Raw genomic sequence first — 26,512 nt, 5'->3', positions numbered from 1 at the left:
TCATATGGTGTGGAATATCCCTTTGGTCAGTTGGGGCCAGCTGTCCCAGCTGTGTCCCCTCCCAACTTCTTGTGCACCCCCAGCCTGCTCGCTGGTAGGGTGGTGAGAGAAGCAGAAAAAGCCTTGACTCTGTGTAAGCACTGCTCAGCAGTAACGAAAACATCCCTGTATTATCAACACAGTTTCTAGCACAAATCCAAAACATAGCCCCATACTAGCTACTATGAAAGAAAATTAACTCTATCCCAGTCAAAACCAGCACAATATGCATTACTGCATTAGTTTCCCATTCCTGCCATTTCTTGCCATTCCCTAAGCATCCATTCTGAGAGTGGCTGTTCTCTTAGCCCAGTACTTAAACGGGTTTTTTTTAATGCCTTTATAAAACGTCAACAGGCTGTTTAAGAGGAGACCTCAATGATCTTAATAGGTCAGCACTTATTAACCATTGCCTGCTATTGCATAGATAATTTAGTCTTCCATAATCACGTCTGAAGTAAATGAGATTTGCAATGGTCCTTGACAAATACAGAGCTAGAGATTGGCATAGGTGGGCAACAGATGGAAGAGGTAACTCATCCATTGTAAGCTGTGTTACAGATGAGTGTCATGGTGATGCTTGTATTTTAGACTTGATAAAATTGTCTTGAGGAGTATTGCTGGAGAAAGGAAGGGGTGGGTGCAAGATGCATAGTGCATACAAACTAAATGTCATGTATAAAAACTAGCATAAGAGTAAATAATTCTCTTAGTTTGGCTGTGCTTTAGCTATGTAATGTTATACAAATGGAGCGAAGGACTTGTGTTTGAGAATTATTAGTGAGGGAAGCAACATGAGGAAGAAGTAAAAAAAAAAAAAATACAAATTTAGAATAAAAACTAACAATGAGCAAATGGTTTCAAAAATTGGGAGTTTTCTTAAAACATAAAGAAGGAAGTTTAGAATAAAAAGTAGAAAACCAACCTTGGAAGGGGTATGTCTATAGAGTATTCAGACACTGCAGTCTGCAGAAATGCGGTCAGAAGACTGGATCTCTACGGGAATCTGGAAAGTAGATTTGAAAATACTGATGTTCTTATACTTCAGCTGAATCAGTAGTGTAAGCTGAGATCTTTTTTTTTTTTTTTTTTTCCTTTCCACAGCTCTCCTTTAAAATTTCCATTTATGATTAAATAGTCATAGTACTGATTATAAAGCTGTTATTCAGAAAATCCATCCTGACAATGCTCAGGCTTCAGTGGGCTAGTTTCCTTAAAAAAACAACTAACCAACCAACCAAACAAACAAACCAAAACACAGAAGCAATGCTAGCTTTCTGCAGGGGCCTTTTGGTGCTGGAAACCAGCAATGCCTTGAAGTTTCTAATGTGTCTGTGTGCTGTTGTTGCGTGGTCGGACCCGTGTAAGTTGTGATTAAATACAGCACCCTTGTTCACAGAAAGAACTCTTTGCGCTGGTGGAGAACTGTACTTTCATGAGGAGGGGAATGTATATGTACAGGGTCTTGTATCCTGCGCAGAGATTTAAACTGCTTCTTTGTTTTGCCAAGCAGCTAACAGTGGTCTCAGTGGCCTCCCAGCCTCCCAACTCCCCCCAGAAGACGGTGAGCGTCCCACTGAATGTAGCGTTAGGACAGCAGATCCTCACAGTGCAGCAGTCAGCACCTTCCTCCCCTGGGAAGGCTATAGTCAACCACACCACCGCCCAGGTACCAACTGACTTTCCTTTGTCTTCTAGCATGTCTCTGTCTCGTTGCTTGCAGGAAACTGGAGTGTTGAACCGCAAATTGGCAGTGGTCAGTCCCAAGATGTTCTTGTAATTGCAAAAGCATTGCCCTGAGGAGCACGCACTTCTTCAGTTGAGGGGTGCAAACCATTGCAAGCCTATACAAGGGCATGCTGTTAGAAAACAGCTTTCCAGTGTGGAAAGCCTCACTTGGTGCAAGTTCTTGTCTCTGTATAATGAATCTCCCAAGTCATCTGAAAGGTTCCCTATGACACGGGGAAGAGTTCTTTGGGTGGCTCTCTCTTTTACCAGTGTTTCTATGCCACTGACTAGGGCTGCTTTCCAGGTGTTTGAGGTTTGCAACAGTGGAGTTCATATTCTTGTGGTAGAGGTCTGCATAAGTAAGACACCATGGTCTGAGACCTACAGAATTAGAAATTATTAATTTCCCGTGTCTCATTTCTAGAAAAATATCAGGGTTTTCCATAATAGCTTTGATAAATTGATTTGCATTAATGAATGACAAGACAAAGCTGATATTTCTTGCAAACTACAGTTCTTACTTTTTTACTCTTTTGTAATCTTAGATAAATCTTTTTCTATCTTAATGTCTGTATTCCTGTTTTGGTAAACATGAAGGGATGCGTATGAGTGTAAATAACCAGAGTGGATATAGCAGGGAGGGGACACAGTTGCATGTACAGCACAAGACCAGAGACTCCGGCAGATTTTGCCAGTCTCGTCTTACTGATACAGGTGATAATTGGAATGCTGATCATGATTTGAATTTTTTTTCTTTTCAGAGTAAAACTGGCAAAATTGTCTTTTTGAGGTTAAGTCACTCTAATGCAAGCACCCTAAGTGACAAAATGGAGATGACTGTGTGGTATACATACTGAGTTCTAATCCAAAGCTATCTGACACAACACAAGGGTTTCACCTGTCTTCACTGGGCTCAAGAACATGCCTTTAGAAGAACTGTCACTTGAATTTTGCGATTTTCCCAGTTGTCCTTGGATAGCAGCCACTAATTTGTGTGCTAGAGAGAACTTTGCCCATGCTGGTCTCCCTGTGATAACACTTAGGCTGTGACTGTGCTTGCAGATAGCGCTTATTTTGAAGAAAACACCTTCTTTTAAAAGACCGGGCTTATATTTCTAGTGAAATATGTGCAAATTGAGATTTCATTTGTGTAGATGCTGAAAGCTGGGGAGCTGGGAAAATGTTCTAATAAGAAGTCACATCATAATATCAACCAAATTTAATAGTAAAACTTAATGCCAAGGATTTGGCATTTAATATCGATATTAAAAGATACTGAGAATAAAAAGCTGAACTCCAAAAGAAGTTAGATGGAAGGAGAAAAAGGAGGAATAAACCAAGGTTTGAGGTTGTCAGCAAGGCTGGAAAAAGAGGCCGTTATCAAACCGGTAGACTTATGAATGTGTGTAAGTAAAACAAATGCTTGTTATCAGTCTGTAGTTTGAGAGAAATTGGAAAGATAGTCTTGCAAATTCCACATGTACCGTTACTCCAGCTGTGATGAGGTAGCACAGGTCTGCTGAACTCCCTTTCTTTCCCCTTTTTACTTTTTTTCTTAATAAATTTGTTTTGCTACTCTTCATTGTTCTTGCTTCTTTCATTTCTCAGCTTGTGCCCTCTTTCTCATGTCTTCAGCTATCAGTTTATGGACTCTGTTCCATTTCCTTCTCAAGGGCTGCACAGCGATTTCTGTGTATTAATCGCAAACTGTCTTAACAGGACGTATCTGTGCACACAGAGATAAATCATGCCACAGTCCAGCACAAACAGTTCTGCAAGTTCTTACCATGTGTTTTTATTAGTAGGAATATTTCTAGGTTGGTTTGTTGTGATTTTGAATACAAATTGAGCAATGTTCTCTGTAGTCACCTGAAGTGTTTTTGGCAGACATTGTATCTGGGGAAGTGGACTGAGTCTCCCTACTCACGTCAATATTAGTTTACTCTGGTATTTGGTGTAGAGCATTGAAAATGGAACTGAGTTTGCTCTGAGCTGTTGAGAAGCATTTAATCTCTTCATATCTGTTTTACTTTTGAAAGCAAAAATGGGAATTACTGACTTGCTTCTCAAGGATACGAATGGATTAAAGAGTTGCTAACTAACAAATTGAGGAATAAACATGCTTATGTTCTTTCAGCCTTTGTACAAGTAACTTTGTGCTGTCTGTGTTGGTTTAACAGGCTGTGAAATCAGCAGTGCAGACCATTACTGTAGGAGGAGTGAGTACATCTCAATTTAAGACAATTATTCCCTTGGCAACTGCACCCAATGTTCAGCAGATTCAGGTACCTGGAAGCAAGTTCCATTATGTCAGACTTGTTACTGCCACAACAGCCAATAGTTCAACCCAATCGGCCAGTCAAAATCCCAGTACAAATACACAGCCTATTCAACAGGGTAAGTGCTGGTGCTATTGTATTGTCTGAAGTAAGTTTTTCTTGTTTTTCTTCTTGTTTGTGTTGTAAGGATTAAAGTGAGTATATAATGGAGTTCTATCAAGAGGGCCAATATACTTGGTTTTGTGGTAGACTCCTATAAATTTCATATTCTACTATTACCTCTGGTTTGTATGTGGAAATGCCCCTCTGTCAAATTGCTCTGTAGTTGGGCCTGAATCCTTGGAGCATTTTAGGTTGCTTTTCCCTAGTTTACCAGCTTTGTGGGTGACTTGTGGCAAGTCCCAGATCTTTTGTATGAAAAGTGTGAAGCCAGAACAGCCCACAAAGATACTGCCAAAACTCTTGCAACATGAAGATCCTTCCATGTAAAATGCTTTAGAAGTGCCCGATGTTTCTGCTGGTTTCTGTCCATGCTTTCCGGAGCTGTGATGGAATAAAAGATTTCAAACCAAGCTGTGTTTTTTGTATTCTCCTCTTGCCAAGGGAAATCCAGTGTCCGGAGGACCTCTGCACCCAAGCTGATTTTTAAGCCATTGCTGTGAAATGTGTGCACATACTCTTGTGCCAAATACCTGTTTACAAAGGTGTTCTTTAGACATAAGTGTTATGTGCCATGAGTTCAGTCAATTAATCTCAGCACATAGTTACAGTATTAAGTACCTTTGTGTTATGTGCATGTGAAAGTCTGGAGGACTGAACTGTGGACTTTGAGTGAATAACGTGTGTTAATGTGATGTTGTTTCTTGATACTAGCAAAGCCAGTGGTGGTGAACGCGACCCCAGTGCGGATGTCTGTTCCCATAGTGCCAGCGCAGACTGTGAAACAGGTGAGCCAAATGTAACAGGCATATTCCTGACTTATTTTGGCTGGGCGCAAAAAAGTCCAGTTTCAGCACTGTAATGAAATGTTCTATTAATAAAAACGCATTCTGAATCAACAAAACAATGACTTCATAAAGACCTCTCTTATCTCCAGGTGGTGCCCAAACCGATCAACCCAACTTCCCAGATAGTTACTACTAGTCAGCCCCAACAAAGACTTATTATGCCAGCCACTCCACTGCCACAGATACAGCCCAACCTCACCAACCTCCCACCGGGCACTGTACTGGCACCAGCACCTGGCACAGGAAATGTCGGGTATGCAGTCCTTCCAGCTCAGTATGTCACACAGGTATGGTGTTAACCCAGAGATAAATAAGGAAATAGTGCTGTTGTGGAACATACTGCCTTCCTCTTAAAGGATATTGCTTCCCAACTGTCACCTGACACTAAGAAGACAGACAGTTTCTTTTAAGGATCCTTGGCAGAATGATGATGGCACTAAATCGTAGTTACAATTAAAGCTTTATTTTCTTAACAGGATTTTTTGATTAGCATAGCATAGAATTTATAATCAGAATAGCACAGGATTTCTATAAGCAGAATCAGAGTAGTACAATTTCATAAGTAGCATAGTACAGAATTTATAATACAACTTAACTTATAATTTCTAATCACCTAGACCCTCTGGAGATCGGGTCAGATCTTAATACTGACTTGCTTGCTTTATCAATATAACAATCACAATCTAGACTTGAAAATCATATAAAAGAATAAATGTTTTACTTTTATTACTCAGTCCTTGGAGGAAGCAGAAGTCAGTGGAGGCGTCCCTGGCGACCAGGGGGTCATGGTCTCACTGTACAGCAGCAGTTCCAGTCCAAGTTCCTCACTTAGGACTTGTAACTGCTTGATTTTATAGACAGTGCTCTGTGTGCTGTTATGCTTCCCTGTTCTGTGACAGGGTCATCACCACCACCTCGTTGTCTGGGTGCCTTCACGGCCAGTAAGGAAGGGAGTAATTGGCCTGGTGCCCAGGAATCTTGAGGCCAGTAGTGAGGGGAAGAAGAAATCTGTTTGGTTTGTCTACTTGGTTCACAGGACCTTAAGGGCCTGATAATGAGGGGAAAGGGAATAAATATGTGACCCACTCAGTCACAGAGAATGGCTCCTTGCATTATAAAACGGTGTTAGTTATGCTAACCACATATCAGGAGCAGGGGGTACCAGTCATACCAACCCAGGCCTAGGGATTAGTTTTTTGCTCTTTGCCAAGATCTGACCAACATTCAGAATGAAAAGGAGAATAAATGAAACCTGCTGAAGGCTGACCAGCCAGTCTGCACAAACAAGACTCTGACAGCTCATGGCATTACTGGTACCAACCTCATTTCTGGTTCCCTTCTGTTTTTGTCACAGCTGCAGTTTGACCCTGAAGACTCTTAGTGTCCTTCCAGTCCACTTCCACAAATCTTACCTTAAACTAAATAATACCATTTGTTGGACCTCTCCTCAGAGGTTTTGTGTTCCGGACACAATCTGTCCCCTTTGGCCTACTAAAGTAATTTGTGCAGGAAGTGATCCTGCTCTATTAGGGGCAAGGTTGCTTAGGAAAAGAAGGGGAAAATGAGCATGTTTTTAGGAGCTGGAACTTTTTGTGGTCTGAACAGTTCTGTCTGTAATCTCTGTGTTATCTGTATGGCTGTAGACACTGTAATAGAGAACAAAAATATCACCTAAAATAATGTTTTTATGCTAAGTATGGAGGCAGGAGGTTGCTGCCTGGTCCAAGTTCTACAAATGTCTAAAACTATCCTTGCAAGCATATTATTTTTATAACAATATCTGGAAAGGTAATTAAGACTAGCTACACATCCTCTTGTGTATACTTTAATTTCTTCTATGTTATGCATTACCTTTTTGTTTTGTTAGCTACAACAATCATCGTATGTATCTATAGCAAGCAACACTGGCTTTACAGGGACATCTAGTATCCAGTCCCAAGCACGGCTACCATTCAATGGGTGAGTGTTTTAAAAAAAAAAAAAAAAAAAAAAAAAAAACCCAAACCCTGCAGTATAGGCTGCTGAATGTGAGCATCTTCTTTCAGTCCCATTATAAGGAAGGGTGGGAGCTGAGGTGTTGGAGTTTGGTTTGGGGGATTTTCCAAGAAAATCAGGTATACTGTGGTGTGGTTATTACCTCTGACTAAAGGACATGGATCTGTCTGACAATTGAGCCAGTCTCTTGATCAAAGCTGTGTTTTCCTTTCTGTTTTTTTGAACTCATGTAGCAGGAAGTTGACCTGAAAGCTCCCTGTTGCTCATTCTTCATTTTGCATCGGCACCTGGGAGCTACAGGCCTCAGCTATTTCTCGACATTGCTGGAAAGAGGTGCTGGATGATATAAGAGCTAGATGCTTAGCACATGCAGAAATCCAGTCGAACAGCAAAATGGAACTAAAGCCCAAAATGGATCCTGATAGGAGGCTTTAGTTTTTTTCAGTCTTGTATTTTTCCTTTAAGGATGAAAATAACAGCTAACGTATTATTTTCCCTTTGCCAATCCTGTAGGCTTAGCTGTTCTGCACAGTCCTTTTGTGTTGAAATTGTAAATGCCAAGGTGCTTTTTGTTGCTGCAACCTCAACTGATGCAAACTAATCCCAAATCCAGATGCAGCTATTCAAATGAATGGGTTTGATTTAATCTCCCTGGTATTATGTGCAGAAATTGCTGGATAGGGATGGAACAAATCTCATCAAAAGCGATTAGTGACCCAAAATCTGAGTTTTAAGAGCAGTTAAAGACTGTGTCTGATGTAAAATGTATCTATAAACTGAATACCATGTTTTGACTTGCTTTCCCATTATTCTGGAGCTTTTTTTTTATTTCAACTAGAACAAAAGGAAAGGCATAATCATGTTGTGTGAACCTTGGTTGGATCTCGTCCCCCTGCATGTAGAAGGGTTCTGGGGAAGTTTTCCATGATTCCAGATTTCAGTTATGATGCTTCCTCTAGCTTTAAGCCTCATTTCTACTTTAGGCATGCAGCCAGATTTCCAGCAAATAACCCAGCTCTTTCTGGGTTGGAAAGGCACTATGTATAACAGTTACTTAAACGCAGTCAGCCAAAAAGCTAATGGAAGGGGAATATAAAGATTTTTTTGAAGTTTTTATTATGAGGTATTTACTTGAATTTAAAATAGGAAGAAACTGATAAAACAGTGTGTGTGTATATAAATGCAGTTTTTCCCCCTCACAGAATAATTCCTTCCGAATCTGCAAACCGCCCCAGGAAGCCTTGCAATTGTACTAAGTCTCTATGTTTGAAATTGTAAGTACAGCTTGGTTTTGGGTTTTTTTTAAGCCTTATTTTTGACATCACAAATTTATGCCAAGTATCAGAATATTATGTTTTTAAGTATGTCAGAAATGTTATGTCTAGATACTAATTTAAGGTTGCTGTTGATATTGGTGGAGATGCTGTGGTGCCTGTGTAATTCTGCAACTCCCGTGAGCTATATGGACCCTAACATTTTACAAATTTCTAACTTTGCAGCCTTGTTGCGTGGTAGAGCCAATCCCACTCAGCGGCTGTAGTTGTGGTGTCGTTGCTATGAGTGAAATGACATCCCATGGTATCATCAATGGGCATCTACTATATGTGTGTATATATATCTATGTGCTGTGAAGCACATCAGTAATACCATGCTGTATCAAGTACTTCAGAAAAATTGGGCTTGTGTATCTTTTCTTAAATAACTGAACAGACAAGTGGTTCTTCACTGATAGGTCTGAGTCTTGCTCATCCTCATGAGATATTTTGCTATTCCATTCACTGTCTTTGTAAGAATTTGACATAAAAGCATTTTAAGCTGAGGAGATGCTAAGTTTTCTTTAACTTGAGGCAAAGTCACTTTACCGATTTTGGGACAATAACAGGAGGAGATACTGAAATTAATCTGTGGTTCCCTGAATCCTAGACTATGAAGAGGAAATCGATGGTGTGCTACTCAAAGGGAAAGTGATGCAAGAATATCTGAACCCAAGTTAAGAAGTGTGTTTAAACTTTTCAGCTTGGGTTTCTTTTCATGTAATGCACCCCACCTCTGTGTGGGGAGGTGTGCCCTGTGCTTCCTAGCCTCAAAATTGTCTGTTGCACAGAACACATGGTAAACAGGAAGATGTGTAGCTGTTTTTTCAGATGCTTTACAATGTATGTGACTGACTTCATAGTGCTAAATGTATATTAGATGCTTAGGGTTTTCCACTTATTTTAGTCTTTGTCGCCTGAATGCTCTAGAAATTCTGGGAGAATAATGGCATCACTGGTGATGCTTTGCACCTTCAGAATGCTGTTTGGAAACAAACTTTTCTTGTAAATTACTGTAATTATATCTTTAAGTGGCTAGGTATTCGTGCAGAGCAAATGGCTAATTCACTCTGGCAAAGGTGCTTTCTCAGTAGTAAAACTTCTTCCTGTCTGGAAGGGGAGTTGCTTTTTCCCAAATGAATGTTGAAGGTAGGCACGAAGAAGAAGAAGAAGAGAACTCAGAGAAGTTATTTGCTCACTGATGCTCTGGGTTGATGCTGGCGCTGTTTGTTTTGGAAACCAGGACCATTCCACTACTGAATTTTAAACAGGACAGAAAGGAGAGCTATTACAGGTTGTAAAAGCTTTTGATGTAGTTTGTCCCTGGGACCATTCAGGATGCTAAAAACCACCAAAATGCAATTCAACCAGATGAAGGGTTCTAGTGGACTCCAGAGCAACCCTAACCTAGTTAGAATCGTAGAGTCATAGAATAGTTTGGGTTGGAAGGGACCTCTAAAGGTCATCTAGTCCAACCCCCCTGCCGTGGGCAGGGACATCTTCAACTAAATCAGGTTGCTCAGAGCCCCATCCAACCTGACTTTGAATGTTTCCAGGGATGGGGTATCTACCACCTCTCTGGGCAACCTGTTCCAGTGTTTCACCACCCTCAGCATAAAAAATTTCTTCTTTATATCTAGTCTAAATCTACACCCCTTTAGTTTAAAGCCATTCCCCCTTGTGCTGTCACAACAAGCCCTGCTAAAAAGTCTGCCGCCATCTTTTTTATAAGCCCCCTTTAAGTACTGAGAGGCTGCAATAAGGTCTCCCCAAAGCCTTCTCCTCTCCAGGCTGAACAACCCCAACTCTCTCAGCCTTTCTTCATAGGAGAGGTGTTCCATCCCCCTGATCATTTTCATGGCCCTCTTCCGGACCCGCTCCAACAGGTCCGTGTCTTTCTTATGCTGAGGGCTCCACAGCTGGACACAGTACTCCAGGTGGGGTCTCACCAGAGCAGAGTAGAGGGGCAGAATCACCTCCCTCGACCTGCTGGCCACGCTTCTTTTGATGCAGCCCAGGATACGATTGGCCTTCTGGGCTGCGAGCGCATGTTACTGGCTCATGTCCAGCTTTTCATCCAGCAGTACCCCCAAGTCCTTCTCGGCAGGGCTGCTCTCAATCCCTTCATCCCCCAGCCTGTATTGATAGTGGGGGTTGCCCCGACCCAGGTGCAGGACCTTGCACTTGGCCTTGTTAAACCTCATGAGGTTCACACAGAGGTCCAGATAGACGACATCTGTAGCCCTTCCCATGTCCACTGATGTAGTGACTCCATCATAGAAGGCCACTAGGTTAGTCAGGCAGGACTTGTCCTTGGTGAAGCCATGCTGTCTGTCTCGAATCACCTCCCATGTGCCTTAGCATAGCTTCCAGGAGGATCTGTTCCATGATCTTCTCAGGCACAGAGGTGAGGCTGACTGGCCTGTAGTTCTCCGGGTCTTCCTTTTTTCCCTTTTTAAAAATGGGGGTTATGGTTCCCCTTTTCCAGTCAGTGGGAACTTCACCGGACTGCCACGACTTCTCAAATACGATGGACAGTGGCTTGGCAGCTTCATCCGCCAGTTCCTTCAGGACCCGCGGATGGATCTCATCGGGTCCCATGGACTTGTGCACCTTCAGGTGCCTTAGATGATCTCGAACCTGATGTTCTCCTACAGTGGGCGGCTCTTCATTCTCCCAGTCCCCGCCTTTGCCTTCTGCGGCTTGTGTAGTGAGGCTCGAGCACTTGCTGGTGAAGACTGAGGCAAAAAAGTCATTGAGTACCTCCGCCTTCTCCATATCGCAGGCAACCAGGTCCCCCGTTTTGTTCTGGAGAGGGCCCACGTTTTCCCTTTTCTTCCTTTTATCCCTGACGTACCTATAGAATCTTTTCTTGTTGCCCTTGACGTCCCTGGCCAGATTTAAGTCTATCAGGGCTTTAGCTTTCCTAACCTGATCCCTGGCTGCTCGGACAATTTCTCTGTGTTCCTGCCAGGCTACCTGTCCTTGCTTCCACCCTCTGTGGGCTTCCTTTTTGTGTTTGAGTTTGTCCAGGAGCTCCTTGTTCATCCATGCAGGCCTCCTGGCATTTTTGCCTGACTTCCTCTTTGTTGGGATGCATCACTCCTGAGCTTGGAGGAGGTGATCCTTGAATATTACCCAGCTTTCTTGGGCCCCTCTTCCCGCCAGGGCTTTGTCCCCTGGCACTCTACCAAGCAGATCCCTGAAGAGGCCAAAGTCTGCTCTCCTGAAGTCCAGGGTAGTGAGCTTGCTGTGCGCCCTCCTCAGTGCCCTAAGTAGGATCTTGAACTCCACCATTCCGTGGTCGCTGCAGCCCAGGCTGCCCTTGAGCTTCACACTCCCCACCAGCCCCTCCTTGTTAGTGAGAACAAGGTCCAGCACAGCACCTCTCCTCATTGGCTCCTCTATCACTTGGAGAAGGAAGTTATCATTGACGCATTCCAGGAACCTCCCGGACTGCTTATGCCCTGCCGTGTTGTCCCTCCAACAGATGTCGGCGTGCTTGAAGTCCCCCATGAGGACCAGGGCTTGTGAGCGTGAGGCTGCTCCTGTCTATAGAGGGCCTCATCCTCTCAGTCTTCCTGGTCAGGTGGCCTGTAGCAGAGCCCCACCGTAATGTCACCTGTCCCTGCCTTCCCTTTAATCCTGACCCATAAGCTCTCGGTCGGCTCCTCATCCATCCCAGGCAGAGCTCCATGCAGTCCAGCTGGTCATTGGCATAGAGGGCGACAGCCCCTCCTCGTCTCCCCTGCCGGTCCTTCCTAAAGAGCCTGTATCCCTCCATCCCAACACTCCAATCATAGGAGCCATCCCACCACGTCTCTGTGATGCCAGTAACGTCATAGCCCTGCAGGCGTGCGCACGTCTCTTAACTCCTCTTGTTTATTCCCCATGCTACGTGCATTTGCATAGGGGCATTTAAGTTGGGCCCCCGATGAAGCTGTCTTACTGGCTGGAGTTCCTTTGTGCTGCTCTTCAGGCGCTCTCCTGCTGACCTGTGTTCCTTCTCCAGGCTCTCGGCACTACTGGGCACTAGTTCTTGTAGTGTTACCCTGGGCAAGCCACAGGAAGCCAGTTTTGCAAGGGGCTCCTAAAAATGAGCATATGCTCCCAGCAGGATTTGAAAATCAACTGAAGAGGATCAGCAGTTTCCATCAGCTATAGCTGGAGGTGGTACTGGAAGCATTGAAACGTGTCAGAGTTTGTTGTGGCCCAAAGCCATGTTTGAGCTGGGGATGAACGTGGTGCTTCCATGTATCAGATCTGTGGGATGGCGAGATCTTGTTTTTGGTGGGAGGTAGCAGAGGTACATAAGAGGCATGGCAATGTGATTAGCTTTTCCTGTCAATGTTTTGCGGCTTTCTATTCTCATAGTTATCGCTTTAAAAAGTCTCTGGTAACTACAGCTTTATCCTCATTCAGATCCTTTCCCTAGTTACCTGTGCTTCAAAGCCTACGAGGTGTATCACTTGTTATTCCTTTTCTATTTTTCCATCCCTGCTTTGGCGAACTCTGCCTCGGTTCACAGCTGCAAACAGCTTATGGGCAAAACTAACAAAAGAAGGCTTATTGCTGTGTTAGTCAGTTTGCCTATTGATTGGCACTCCAGTCACTTGCCTTTTGTTTCCGCTGTATGAGAGCTCCTGACTTGAACTGGCTGGGTCAGGAACTGTCTATGAGGTGGCTGCGGCAGGATGGGCCTCAGTCTGTGGGTCAGCTACCCAGAAGTCACCCTAGAAAAACATCTCATTAGCTTCTGTTGCTACTATGGGGACCTGTGCTATGTGAACATCAGCTCAGACGGACACCCTTGAGCTATACCTGTGTCTTTAGACAGCAACTAGATCTGTGCTAGAGGATTTAGGCCTTGCAATGAGGCTGATACCACTTGTACACGTGGAGTTGAGCATAGGGTGACCCTTACCCTACGCATATGCATATCACCAGACTAGGAACTTCTGCTACTGCCTTCAGTACTAATGCCAATGTAATGGTCATGTTTACAAATGCCTTCTGCATCTTCTGTTTCAGGTATTGTGATTGTTTTGCAAACGGTGAATTCTGCAATAACTGCAACTGTACAAATTGTTATAACAACCTGGACCATGAAAATGACAGGCAAAAAGCAATCAAGGTGAGGGGCCTCTTCCCCTGCTCCCTGAAAGCCGCTTAGCTTGTGTCTTCTGAAGCTATGGCATGGGGCAGAGTGGGTGTATAATGCTCTGATCTCCTCCCACATGTGCAAGCCTTAAGTTCTTTTATTGCACCTCTAAACTATGCTCCCCGCATGCAGTGACTGACCCTTTGGGTCTGCATTGCAGGCCTGCCTTGACAGAAACCCTGAAGCCTTCAAGCCCAAAATAGGGAAAGGAAAGGAAGGAGAATCGGATCGGAGACACAGCAAAGGGTGTAACTGTAAACGCTCGGGATGTCTCAAAAACTACTGTGAATGTTATGAGGTATGAAGTGTTATCTCATCTTAAAGCTACTGGCTTTTTCCCTTTAGTGCTGTGACTTCTCTGATTTTCTTTGTCTCTTCTTTGTATTGCTGTACTGTTTTCTCTTCTATTCTTGTCTATTGCTATAATGTTACCTTGTCTTCCAGCAGTTTGCACGTAGAAAGCCATATATATGGCAAAATTGATCACTTCTGTTGTATAAGTTTAATTTTAAACCATGTAGCAACTTTGAACTCCGGCTTGGATTTGTCCTTTACTGAAGAGCAGCATTGCCTAAAGAAATGTACTGCACCGAGTCTCTAGGAGGAGTTGGAGCAGCATCCCACAGACACTCTGGGGTAGAACATGTCTGTGGAAGACAAAAACAAAAGTTGTTGCGTCAGCTAACTGACCAGTCTGTGGATGTAGAGACAGTGGCAGACTGACCTTTCTCATAGCTCAACCACCTAAATTCCACCGGAAACAGTAGATTGGTGAAGAAAGGGATGGGTGTGAAACCATTGATTTGCATTTGATTCAAGTATACATTCTGGGAAGGCATCTCAGTTTGAGGTGAGAATTTAGATAGAAAACTACTACTTGGGGGTTTCTTCTTGTGGCTAATTAATAAATGATTAAAACAAGATCTCCTTTTCGTTGTCATAAAGGGAGTCAAGGTTGCAACAGGTTTCTCATGGTTTTTTTGTTTCTTTCAGGCAAAAATCATGTGTTCTTCCATATGCAAATGCATTGGCTGTAAAAATTTTGAGGAAAGCCCAGAGCGAAAGACACTGATGCATTTAGCAGATGCTGCAGAAGTTAGGGTCCAGCAGCAGACCGCTGCAAAGACCAAGTTATCTTCCCAGATCTCAGATCTGCTGACAAGGCCAACACCAGCACTCAGCAGTGGTGGTGGGAAGTAAGTTAATGCAGCACCTTGTTTCAGTTGCTTCTAACATATTTTTTCTGACGTATGTGACAGGTATGTCCCTGCCATCTTTGAATGTTATCTGTCTAAGCTGTAGAAGTAGGAGCACTCAGGTGAATGGAGCTTTTTGTTCACACAACTGTGCTTTCTGTGGAACCTCAGGTATGCCAAGCTTAGCTGTGTTCAAGCACATAACTAAGTGTTGTCCTCTCATGTGCTCACAGAAAGCATGAAGTACAAGTGTCCCATTTACTGAGAGGATGTAATCCTTGAGCTGCCCTTATAGTAAAAGCTGGAGAATTGTTCTATGTACCTGGGCATTTCAAAGTCTATTTCAAACTGTACATCAGTGGAGGCAGGCACCAAAGCACAATGGCCCACCAGTTCATTTAACTGTAACTGTGGCTTATTCACTCCCTGTTGGTTGTCTAAAGGCTCTTGGAAGCAATGGGACAGGTGAAATCTCATCAGTCCTTGTACTAAAAAGTTGCCCAGCCCTGGAGTTAGGTGCTTTGTGTGGTTTTGCTGAGAGTGAGTGGATCTTTCTTGGTTTCAGGCTGCCCTTTACGTTTGTAACCAAGGAGGTAGCTGATGCAACCTGCGAATGCCTTCTCGCACAGGCAGAGCAAGCGGAGAAGATGGGCAAGTCAAAAGCTGCAGCAGAGCGCATGATCCTGGAGGAGTTCGGACGCTGTTTGATGAGAGTTATTAACTCTGCAGGGAAGTCCAAAAGTGACCCTTGTGCCATGAACTGCTGACTCGTGCACATGAGCCACAACAAAGCGAACTGAACAGAACACTTAAGGCACAGGGACACTTTGGTTTGGCATAGAGGATTTAATAATATTTGTTAATTTGCTGCTTGTTGTAAATTGACCTGCATAAGATTGAAACAAGAAAATCTTTTATAACAAGATGTAGAGCCTTTTAAATCTTAGCTAAATCCTCTTCTACTTAAGACAATGCCTAAAGGTCAATTCTTCCCGATGTACAGCTTTTACCTTGGGTTTCTTAAGAATTAGATGTGTTCTCCCCTTTCCCCCAGAATAATTGCCTGAAGGGCATATATAAATTATTATAATATATATTATTTACAGCGTATGGAGTTGCATCACTTTGTACATACAGGAAAACACAGGTGATGTCAACAGCCAGGTGACGTTTTTGGCAACAGGCCTGCAATAAGGAGGTATCAGTGTATCCAGGATAGTTCTGAAAGGAAGTGTGTAAAAATGAGCATCTAAATGGAAGGTAGTATTTGTATTTAGGACTTGACACAGCGTGTTCCTTTAGTGCACGGAGTGCTGTGAAATACACAGGCAATAATACAGAGGGGTTGCTTGCAGATTTAGCATTGGGCAAGTGGTGGAGAATCTTGCTGAAGTGGGGCCCAAGGAGTTTAGAGGCGAATGGAATTAATGGGAATTTTTTGATAGGAATGTGGCTGAGAGCTCAGATGTTTCTTAAGCTGGAACTTGAAGGCTAAGACAGTGGCCTGTTCTCAGAAGCGAGGAAGAGCAGCCACGCCACAATGCCAGACTGTCTGCCCAGTATACAGTGTTACCTAAGTGTGCAGCAGATGGATGCTGTTGCTTAGGTGAAGCTTGGTTTTTCAGAGGTCTGCAGCAGCCTAATCCCTCACTGGAGGTAGGGCTGTGCAGTCCATTGTGTTTTCTAGGATCAAGCTGTAACCCTGGAAAAGTGTTTAAGTCTGAGAGGCTGAGGTCACGGGAGACAGTGGAACCACAGGTGTCTTAATGAGGACTCGAGACAATCTGCATCCGAATCGACTTGCAAACACAGGTAGGGATCATGTTCAGCCTGGTTGTGGGTCTTCAGGATGCTGCTTCTCTGTATGTTGGCAATTTACTTGGTGTAAGGGGTTTTTTAGTGTTGTTTAGAATGAGTGCGAGAGCTGTGATCAGAGAGGATGCTAGCACAGAATCAGGATTGCTACCAAAACAGATGCACGGATCCTTTTACACAAAGCGAGGGGACAGGGGGAATCAACTATAGCTGTATATAGACTAGGGCAGAGGATTTTTTCAATGTTTGTTACAGGCAATCTCAGATCACATTTTTGATAATGGAACACATTTGCAAAATTAACCTGGTAGGTTACTTACCTACCATGAACGTCAATAACCATGTTTAATCACAGGCATTTTTATTACCTGTCTCACTGCAGCCTGAACTAGCTAGGTTTATCCAAAAGGGATTTTGTATTCCATGTGTAAAACTGTAAATACAGAGAAATGCAGCAGAGCTCTTCCTCCAGGTTTTCTAGAAGGGCCAGGCTGGGGAAAGGTAGGGGCTAGGCAAACCAACAGCAGAGCTAAGTGCCTACATGTGTGATGGCAATAGGATGGGAGGATACTTCCACTCCTGTCTTCACCCCACGGTCCTGTGCACTGAGCAGAAGGCCCTTTCTCCTTGACCCTTCTCTGGTACCTCCTTGAAATCCCTTGGGGACACAAAGGGCCTGAGAGGCGGCCAGCAGCAGTGGCAGGCCCATTGAGTGGCCATTGCAGACAAGATTTGACCTGCCAGTCACCGTCTGAAGGGCCCTGTCTGCTATTAACATCTCCCTGAGCATAAATAGCAAGTATATTTGTGCAAATCTCTGAAAAGGGAATCCACCTCTCGTGTAAGCAAATGCCATTTTTTTCATAATTGGGACTTGGATTTACTAAAAAAATCAGTGCAGTAACTTCACATGTAGATAGTGCAGATATTCAGTTTACTTCTAGTGACCTAATACAGTATGTCCAGTAAGATTTGTATAAATGTAAATTAGTGTAAGTGAATAAAGTAATACCTACTTACATTATTTTTCAAACAGATTGCAATATGCCTTCTTTTGTTTAGACTTCAATCCATGTTAATTTTGTATATATTCCGTGTCTTACTCTAAATTGCACCTTTTGTGATGTGTATTTATATACAGTGTGCAAAAACACTTGTGAAATTTAGATTACAGTTGTAATTATGTATGATGGCATTGCTTGAGAATATTTTGCTTGTAAAGACTTTGAAGGTGCAATCAAATGCTCTTAGTTCTTCTACTTTTTTTTTTGAACAAGCTTTCTCAAATATTAAGCTTGGATTCCTCTCTCCCTGGTGTAGAATGTGTGAATTGGTTTTTGTACTTCCTTAGCCATTTGCATCAAACTGCTGGACAAGATTTACAGTCAAGTTCATCCAGTTACATAAAAATAATTGGGAATGGGGCAAGGGTTCATTTTCTAGTTCTGTTTACATCTGAAAGTAGAAAAATTAAATTTATATTTACTAGACCTATTCAAAGAATACACTTTTCTATATTGTACAAATAAAACAGTCAGTTAAATCACAAAGAAAAATAAACATTTATACTATTCTGTAAATATGATTTTTTTGCACTCCTTTCCTTCAGCACTGACAAATATACACAGAAGATTTTCACTGAAACATCAAAATAAATCTCTTAACATTAGGCCCGCTTCTGATGCAAGTACTGGCTTGGATTTTCAGTATGAGATTGAATCCTACAAGAGAGAAGCCCTTGGTTACCGACGTAGTATCATGCATGGCAATTCGTGGCACGTTGTGGCACAGTTCATAAAGCGCCAAAATGCGTCAACCAAGCCAGCACCAGGTAGTTGAGCCCACGTGATAATTTCTCAATTTCTTTTAAACTCTTTAATGAGAAAGCATATTTTCACATGCACTGGCTGGACAAGAGTTAGGTTCAGACTGAGCAGAAAGACATGCAAGGCCATTCCGCAGCGCCCTTGCAGACAGCAGGGTGCTACAGAGAGCTTGTTGAGGACCCCGGGCAAAGCTTTGTCGAGAGCCTTAGACTGCTTGTTAGAAGGATGCAATGCACTGTTTTCTTGTGGCATTTGTGTCTTTTTGTGTCTCTTGGGGAGGAGGTTTGTGAGCAGCTCGTGCAAAGCCGTATTACTCGGTTGCATTAAGGAATACAAGTCAATTAAGAGAGCTTGTGGTTTATTTCTGCGAAGTAAAACCTCATTTTATTTTTGTGCATCCAATTTCTACGTTCAGCTCTTTTAGCAGCTTGGTAAAGGTAATATACGATTGATGCTCAGGGAGTCTTAGGAGCATTGTTAGGATGTTGAGCGAATGAAAGATGTTACGGGACTGAGCTTTTCCCCCCTAGCACACCAGCTGCCACGAGAGAAGGCTGTTGGTTACCTTAGGCTGCAATAGGGGACTGAGAGAAGGAATGAGGTGCTCGAAGTGATTTAGGGGTGGGTTTGTATGGACCTCATGGAGGGCATGGCGATAGCAAGAGTGAGGGTGTTTAGAGAGATGGTGAACATCTGAGCAAGGAGTTGCTGGGAAGATAAAGCAGTGTCCAAAAGACACTGTGGGAAAAGGAGTGGTGCAGAAAATCACTTGGTCGCAATTATGGAGTTATGAATGCTGAAAAATTCCACTGAAACCTGACAGTTCCTACCATGTGAGTACAGCCAGCAGCATCTCTGGTGGGCAACAGCAGGTCTGTATTTTTGGAAAATAATGGCAGTTGGTACAGGGTTCCTATAACAACTGTCAAGCTTTCTTATAATATTGGATAGCTTTTTTAATTAGATAACTGCCACACTTTTTTCTAAGAATGTGCTTTTGCTCAAACATCATTCTACCAAGCCCTGTAAAACTTCCTCAACATCTCTTGAAAACCTCTGTCATCAATATTTCAGTGAATTACAAAAGGATGTGTGAACTGTGGTGGTCATGGGTACAGGCAGGTCAGCCACAGGAATGCACAGAGCCTGTCGTCAGCCTATCTGCGCAGCAGTCTCCAGCTCAGTTCACTGATCGGCAGCAACTGCACAAAACCCATGAGAAATTCAGAAATGGGGAAGCCCTGTGCACAGCACGCCTGCCATGTTCACAACTTCACCTCAGTGGCCAGGAGCTCATGCGCATCTTCATGCAAGAGCTTCCCATTCCGGGGAGAGGCTCGGTATGAATCAAGCAAGACAAGCTCCCTCAGCTGTAAACAGGAAGTGGCAGCAGGCTGATCTCCAGCTGAAAAAAATGCACAGCGAGGAAGTGCCTGTTCCCGATGGCTCAGCTCATATTGGGGCTGGAGATTTAGGCAATGCAAATGTTACATTATGTGAGTGCAACCAATCTACCACTGGGATTTCAGCAGCATTTTGCCAGTTGTCCTAAAAATCACATATATATGGGAGGGAAATAGCTTCCTGCAGAGTCTCTGGTAGCTGGAATGGCTCCATGTCAGTGACAGCTCCAACATGGCTTTTTGCATAGGTAATTGGACTGGAAAAAAAAGTCTAGACATTTTGGTTTGCTACTCCCAGCAGAGAACACGTGAAGTTCTGTGGTGCTGCTGCTCTCAGAGCAAAGCTTGAGGAATTGAGTGCAGCAGCTCTGCTCCTACCACAAGTGAGTACGACTAAGGGGAGGAGGAAGAACCCAAACCAACCAGGGACAGTTTTGTCAAGTCACTGGTAGGCAGAATGGCACCTTGAATATTATTCCTGCCCTGGGACACGGTGGATCACCATTTTTCATCCCATCTCCAACATGCAGCTCGAAAGTAACTGAACAGCTAGAGTTTTGTGGAAAATAGTTGCCTTCCATCTCTATGGATGCAACTGCTGTTCTGAATGACAAAGGGAAGCTATTTAGCAGCAGTTATGCCAAACTTCGCTATTCCAGGTAAAGCACTGCATACCAAGGCAGCTTCCTTGCCAAGGAAATGAACTGACTGAAGAAGCTTGTCCTACTTGGTGGCATCAAATCTGTGATTCAAGTAATCAGTGGAAACAACATCTGAAAAGGAGACTGCCTCATGCCCTGGGCTGCAGGACACACATCAGCTCTGGGAAGATGGGGCCATGTGGCACAGTTGAGTGTGTGACCTGATGGGGCCATATAATGGCACCTGAAACACTTGCCCTGCTGCAGCACACCCATATGCTGGTGCCTGGGGCTCCTGCCCAGAGAAGAGGGTGTTAGTGCCCCTGGGTGCTGCTGGGCACAACAGCCTGGTCACAGCCTCTGCGCTGCCATCTCACCTTCGTGGACAACAGCCTCTCTACTTAGTATCCACTACCTCACTTGTAAAACATGGGGCTTTAGGGGTGCCGTTTGATATTGTAGTCCCCCCTCTAGGGGATCTAGACTTAAACAGCTTGTTTAGCTGTTTGAGACATCTAGGAGTGGAGATTAGAGCTTGTGTCCAACTTCAGTGCCGTTTTCTTTTCACGTCTTTATTTTCCTTTCTAAGTAAAAGTTCTGCAAGCTTTCTTGCCTCCAGCTTTTTTAAAGCAGATCTGCTTTGGTGAAATCAAATTGCCAGCACACGATTCCCCCCAACCGCGGGGAAGATGCATCAATTTTCTCCTGGCAAGAACACTCACAGCACTAAGCCACCCAACACCTCCAGGGGACACTCCGCAGTGTCCCCTACCACTTTCCCAGGCATCTTGAGCAACCATTGCTCATCCTGACCTGCCATGCGAGTCTCATGAAAAATGTGGCTGCCTTGCAGGATTGCTAGATGGAACACAGAATCAGATGAACCTCCTTGCTTTGCTCAACCAAACTCTGATCAGATGGTTTGCAATGGCCCAACACATCACCACTTATCAACACCAGTTTTGCTGGCCAAATCATGGAAGACACCACATCACTTCCTCGCATGTGTTGTCTAGATCTGGCCATCACTGAGCCTCAGTAGGGGACAGCCATCCTTGGAACAGCAGTGAGTACTCATGACCCTGCGTGGGTTTGGCTTGACTGACAGCTACCCAGTGGTGATGGAAACAAATGTCTTCCTTTCAGTCTCTTCAATCTGTGCTTTCCACAATGGTAGTTCAAGTTCAGGTGTTTGGCATGGTTTGTTCTGATGTTTAAGTAACATCGTGTTATTTCCTTTACTAAGATTGTATAGTGATTGTTGACACACAACTCCCCATCAAATAAATGGTTCGTGAGGGTGGGGAAGAGCAGACTTTCTCCCAGAAGCTCCTGGAAGACTTTCTGTTCAAGAGACAAATGCCATAGCTTGGTGTTTTTGTTGCTGTCTCCTACTTTGCCATACCAGTTTAGGACTTGTTCCGAAATGCTTGTTATGTGGTACACACTTGCTGAGGGCAGACTCACTCCACCTAACTTTTTTATGTAGAGCACTGAGCCGCATCTTAGCCTGCTCTCGTCTGACTCAAAGAGGGAAGCAAGACAAGCCTCACATTGCAAGTCAGAGGCTAATTGCTCCGCAACAAAGCCCGCGGTGCAGGTGACGCTCTGTGCATGCAGTGATAGGTCTGTCAGCGCATTACTCAGTGCAGCACCATGCAAAAGAAAGCCTGCACAATAGGGGTATTCTGTTGCCAGTGTCCTCCCATGAGCTGGGTTATACTGAGCACGAATGCTGCCAAGGGTCAGATCTCTCTTACGAGACAGGGATATGTCCAAGGAGCTTGTTCTGCCTAAGCCACCGCTGTGTGGTGAGCCTGGTGCCAGGCTGCAGCTGGCCAGCAGTTTGTGATAAGCAGCCTGGAACACAGTGCAAGTGGGGCTCCTGCTGCTGCCACAGGCTTGCTGGAGAGCCCTGAGAAACAGCTCCAGTGGGTCAAGGCTGAAGGCATAGGTGAGGAGGTGGTGGGAAGGAGTGCCTTCTGGACACATATAGTTGGTGTAAAGCCACTTGAGGCTTTCGGCATTGAGCAAGAAACTCAGAAATCCTAGTTTGCGTTTGCTCTTAATAATGTATCTCCCCACAGAGTCCGTTAAGGTGACAAAGAAGCTCTTGGCCTCATTAAAGAGGTGGCTTATTTTGGTGTAATTTCCAGCTAGCAAAGGCCCCTTCAGTCCCCTTCTATAGGGACCTCTGCCATGAAATATGTCGCACAGATGGCTCATCAAACGCACAAACTTGACAGTACCACTGCAGTTCTGGAATGAGGCCAGGCCCAGCTTCTGGAGGTGTTCCAGCGCATCAGCAACACCCTCGCTGAACAACAGGGTAGCAAGGTTGACCTTCAGGTGGTAACTCTCCTCACTCCCAGGTCCACCTGACTTGGGACTGCGTGGCTCTAATACCCTCTGCTCCTGCAAAGCTGCCAGCTCCACCACATGCTGCCACCGCACTGTGTCACTGAGCCACTCTATCTTCTGGAAGCACTGCAGAGCATTCCTTATCAGCTGGAGTGCATGGCAGATGTCAAAAAAGTACGTGATTCTGTGAGCAGAGCCGGGCGGATGCTGGAAAGTGCACTGAATCCTTTCGGGATCTATCCTGATCCCCAGAGCTCTGGCAGTCTCAGCACCACGAGCAGTGGCACCTGACGTCACAGCCAGCACTGTGATGCCAATGTTGTTCAGCTTATTGATAGTCTGACGAAGCAGCTGAGCAAGTAAGTGGCCAGTCATGCTGTTCACAAAGAAGTAGCCAAGTGGAGCTGTCCAGGGACTTGAGATGCCAACTGCCATAAGGATTATCGCTTCTGAGGCCAGCGGAGCTTCATCAGCGTCGAGGACACCTGCTCCCAAGTCAACAAAGCCTGTCAGGCACTGGGTCTGTGGGTCCCATTCCTGCTGCTTCTGCAGGGACATGTCTTGTACCATCAGGGCACAGTAGCGGTAGGCCTGTTCCCCTCTCTCCACCTTTTCCTGAAGGCGGAGAAAAATGTTGTTGCTGAAGCCTGCAGCAGCCTCATTATTAGACAGCCAACTGGAAAAAAAGGGAGGATGTGATTAGGAGATGTGATTCCAAGAAAACTGAAGCAACAGTCAGCACCTTTTACCACTTAAGATGTGGTCAGCCATGTCGAGAGCTGAGAGCAGACTAAGAGTATAAAGCAAGCAGCCCTGCCTTTCTTAATGCATAGTCCGAGTTTCTTTTCTCACACCCTAGTGATGGAAAGCCAAGCAAAAGTACTGACCATGGAGGGAAGTAACAAAGCAGCTTCCTGCCTCTCCAATGTATAGGAGATCAGGACAACAGGAAAAAAAATTAAACCAAATACAGAAGTGCAAATCAGACTATGCAGAGGGCCAGCAACACCAGGCTACTCTCCTTCCTAATCGGCTTTCTCCACACTGTACATCTTAATCCAGTTTGGAAGATGTGAAAGCCTCGGCAGCCCATGTGGAATGGTACACTCCTCAATACGCTCTCTGTCCACTACCCCCTGGCACCCCTTCAAGCAGATTCTTTGAAGGAAACTGTGTGAAACCCCCCACAGGCTGGCACAGGCAATGTGTGTATGTGTTGGGCATCCTCCAACTGCACTACAGGAGTCTGAGACTCAAAACCTGTAGGGGAAAAGTTTCATCAGCTTTTGTCTTGTGTGCTGTGACAACCTCAGTCCTTTTTAATAGGTCTGATAGCACTTCAGGTAGTAAATTCTGAGCCTACATAACTACTTGCAATGGGTTATGCAACTGAGTTATGTGATATAGAAATATCTCCCTTCTGTAACTTTGAAACAGACACTTGTCAAGATTCACTAACTTCCCAGAGTCCTTGTGGGGCAAGGTGAGAAAAACCAAAGCTCTAGTCTAACTACTTTATGCAGTCCTTCACTTTCTCACGTTCCCTTCTTGACTTCTCCCTTTTCCCAAAAACAGTTCCAAAGTTTTCCATGTATAGTCCTATTGGTTTTGATATCCTCTACTGATACTTATTCCTGCCCATCTTTCCTCACTCGGTTTTGGCTGTTGGTGGAGTACTGCAGGTGCTCCCTTAACACTGCCTCCTGCTGCTTCTTTTTAGATGACCTTACTTGTATTTGCCCTTCCTTCCACTATTTGGCTCATCCCTCCCCTCTCACAAGTCTACACTGCACATCACAGGGCAAGAGCATGTGCCAATGTGGTAAAACACCTCTGCTTTTTTGTGTTCCTCCTTCTTCTCCAGCGAACAGTAAAACACATATAGACCCTACAACAGCTGAGGCCCTGAAATGTAGCTTTTTTCACACCCATATTCGTCTGGGAATACTTAGCGAACTCCACACTTACTCTAAAATTGTTAATGTGAGGAATGTGTTATTCTCATGCTGTGACCCACATGCATGAACACATACCAGCTCTCTGAGATGAGGGGTATTAATATTTCTTGATATTTGCTTCCCACTCTGCTTCTGTTACTAAAACAAAGCAGGGAAAAACTACTACCACTGAATGTTTTCAGGACAGATCTGTTACACCTATTTCTACGCGAGTACCTGGAAATATATTATGAATGAATAAAAACTTGCTTTGTCAGGCTGTAAGGATGAGGGAGGGGAAAACTCTTCCGTAGATAATCATAGGCCTTAATATGGTAGAGGTGGAGAATACAAGCAAATTGCCTCATTTCTGGTGAGTATTCTGCCATCTGCCTCCAGCTGTGCAACTCACAAGGCAAATCTGCTTAAAAAAAACAAGAGGTCAGCTTTAGTGAAGCAAATAAATAGCTGATAACAGAGGGATGCATAATACAAACACATTGCAGAATAGAAGGCAACAGGGCGGCCTCTGGAACCACTCAGTCCTGAAGTCTGGTGTGAAGTGTACAGCGCAGCAATACTATCACCGTGCCCCACCTCTTCCTAGGGACCGGCAGTGGCCAGGGAGGATGTGCCCTACCACGCTCTCTGAGGCTGAGTCCCCAGCACATCTTTCCCCTCTTTTCCTATCTAATGTGTTCCAGTTTTGAATAACTGCCTGTGTCTTACATGTGGGTGCTGCTTAAAAATTGACATAACAGAGAGAAGACATTAACTTACGGCTGACTCTGTAATTTGAAATGGCTTCTTCAGGTTATATTATTAATGTTAACAGAGCTCACTTCTGGACAGTGCAAAAGACAAGGTTTTCCTAGTTAAATATACTCTATTCTTGAGTCATCCGTCAGCTGAATGGTGGCGCGGTTTGATTTAACAGCATTGGTTACAGGTCTGACCTGAGCACTGTAGCCAGCGTCAAGTAATTGAATTTTTCAGGGAGATTTTAATTCTTTGCAGGATTGGTTGCTGCATTCCGGACCTACAAATCACAAAGCCTTTGCGCTGTAGCATTGGACCTAGGAGTCTATCAGGGATTACCAATACCATAAAGTCAAACAAATACATAAAACTGGGGCGAGGGAGTACACGCCCTGAAGCTCTCTGCCTTAGCAAACGCCCCCAGCAGTACCTGAAAACTGGGCCTGCAGCAAACTCACGGTTTCCTCAGAAAGCTGCTGCTTCTCCGCCAGCTCCCGGAGGATGTTCGCCACCGTTCTGGGCCGGTGCGCGGGGGAGCATCTCCTGGCCCCAGGGAGCTGCTGCTGCGGGGTCTCCAGCGGCGGCCGTGCCTCCCCGCCCGCTGCCTGCTGCTCCTTCAGGCTGTAGTTGTGGTCCCCGGCCGGGGGGCTGGGGAGAGGCTGCTTCAGAGCTCGGACGCGGGGGCCGCTCCTCCGGCCGGCGCCCAGCGGCTCCTAGCGGGAAAGGGAGAGGGGAGGTCACCGCACAGCGACGCGACCCGGCTCGGGGGGCAGAGGGCAGCGCGGCCGTTACCCGCACGCACCGGGTGGGGGAAGCGGGAGGGCACGGCCCCCCGCCGCAGCTTCCGCCGCAGCCCGTAGCGCTCGAAGTCGGTCTCGGCGAAGTGCCGCGAGCAGAGGATGGCCCCGGGGCCAGGCCGCCAGGCCTGGCGGCTCCGCGGGTCCACGCGGTTCACGGCGCGGATCCACTCGCGGCGCTGGGCGGCGTCCACCGGGAACCTGCGGTAGACGGAGAGAGGAAGGGAGGCGAGGAAGGGAGGCGAGGGAGGGCGG

General features: G+C 44.9%; 2 protein-coding genes across 5 annotated transcripts in view; one reads left to right on the top strand and one right to left on the bottom strand.

Moving 5' to 3' along the window:
• The window catches only part of LIN54 (lin-54 DREAM MuvB core complex component), a 47,424-nt gene extending 29,311 nt beyond the window's left edge, over positions 1–18,113 (top strand). For all 3 annotated transcript variants that reach the window (XM_076337002.1, XM_076337003.1, XM_076337004.1), the window contains 10 exons: positions 1,553–1,708; positions 3,948–4,164; positions 4,920–4,993; positions 5,143–5,340; positions 6,921–7,012; positions 8,251–8,322; positions 13,393–13,495; positions 13,683–13,820; positions 14,516–14,718; positions 15,284–18,113. In XM_076337002.1, coding sequence (XP_076193117.1) covers positions 1,553–1,708; positions 3,948–4,164; positions 4,920–4,993; positions 5,143–5,340; positions 6,921–7,012; positions 8,251–8,322; positions 13,393–13,495; positions 13,683–13,820; positions 14,516–14,718; positions 15,284–15,485 — 1,455 coding nt within the window. In that variant the 3' untranslated portion in view covers positions 15,486–18,113. The remainder of the gene's footprint in view (positions 1–1,552; positions 1,709–3,947; positions 4,165–4,919; positions 4,994–5,142; positions 5,341–6,920; positions 7,013–8,250; positions 8,323–13,392; positions 13,496–13,682; positions 13,821–14,515; positions 14,719–15,283) is intronic.
• Positions 18,114–20,808: 2,695 nt separating this feature from the next.
• THAP9 (THAP domain containing 9) lies at positions 20,809–26,158 on the bottom strand. 2 transcript variants are annotated; one of them, XM_076337006.1, is made up of 3 exons: positions 25,891–26,158; positions 24,972–25,122; positions 20,809–23,440 (listed from the first exon to the last, which is right to left on the bottom strand). In XM_076337006.1, the coding sequence occupies exons 2-3, from the start codon at positions 25,088–25,090 to the stop codon at positions 21,478–21,480; spliced, it is 2,082 nt and encodes a 693-aa protein (XP_076193121.1). In that variant the 5' UTR covers positions 25,091–25,122; positions 25,891–26,158; the 3' UTR covers positions 20,809–21,477. The 2 variants fall into 2 exon arrangements, with proteins under 2 accessions (XP_076193121.1, XP_076193120.1); XM_076337005.1 differs by having other exon boundaries at positions 25,919–25,982.
• Between the last annotated feature and the right edge of the window lie 354 nt (positions 26,159–26,512).

This window comes from Aptenodytes patagonicus, chromosome 4, assembly GCF_965638725.1.
Source record: "Aptenodytes patagonicus chromosome 4, bAptPat1.pri.cur, whole genome shotgun sequence".
In the NCBI taxonomy this organism is placed as follows: Eukaryota; Metazoa; Chordata; class Aves; order Sphenisciformes; family Spheniscidae; genus Aptenodytes; species Aptenodytes patagonicus.
The sequence above is the reverse complement of the archived record's forward strand: the minus strand, read 5'-3'. Positions and strand labels throughout refer to the sequence as shown.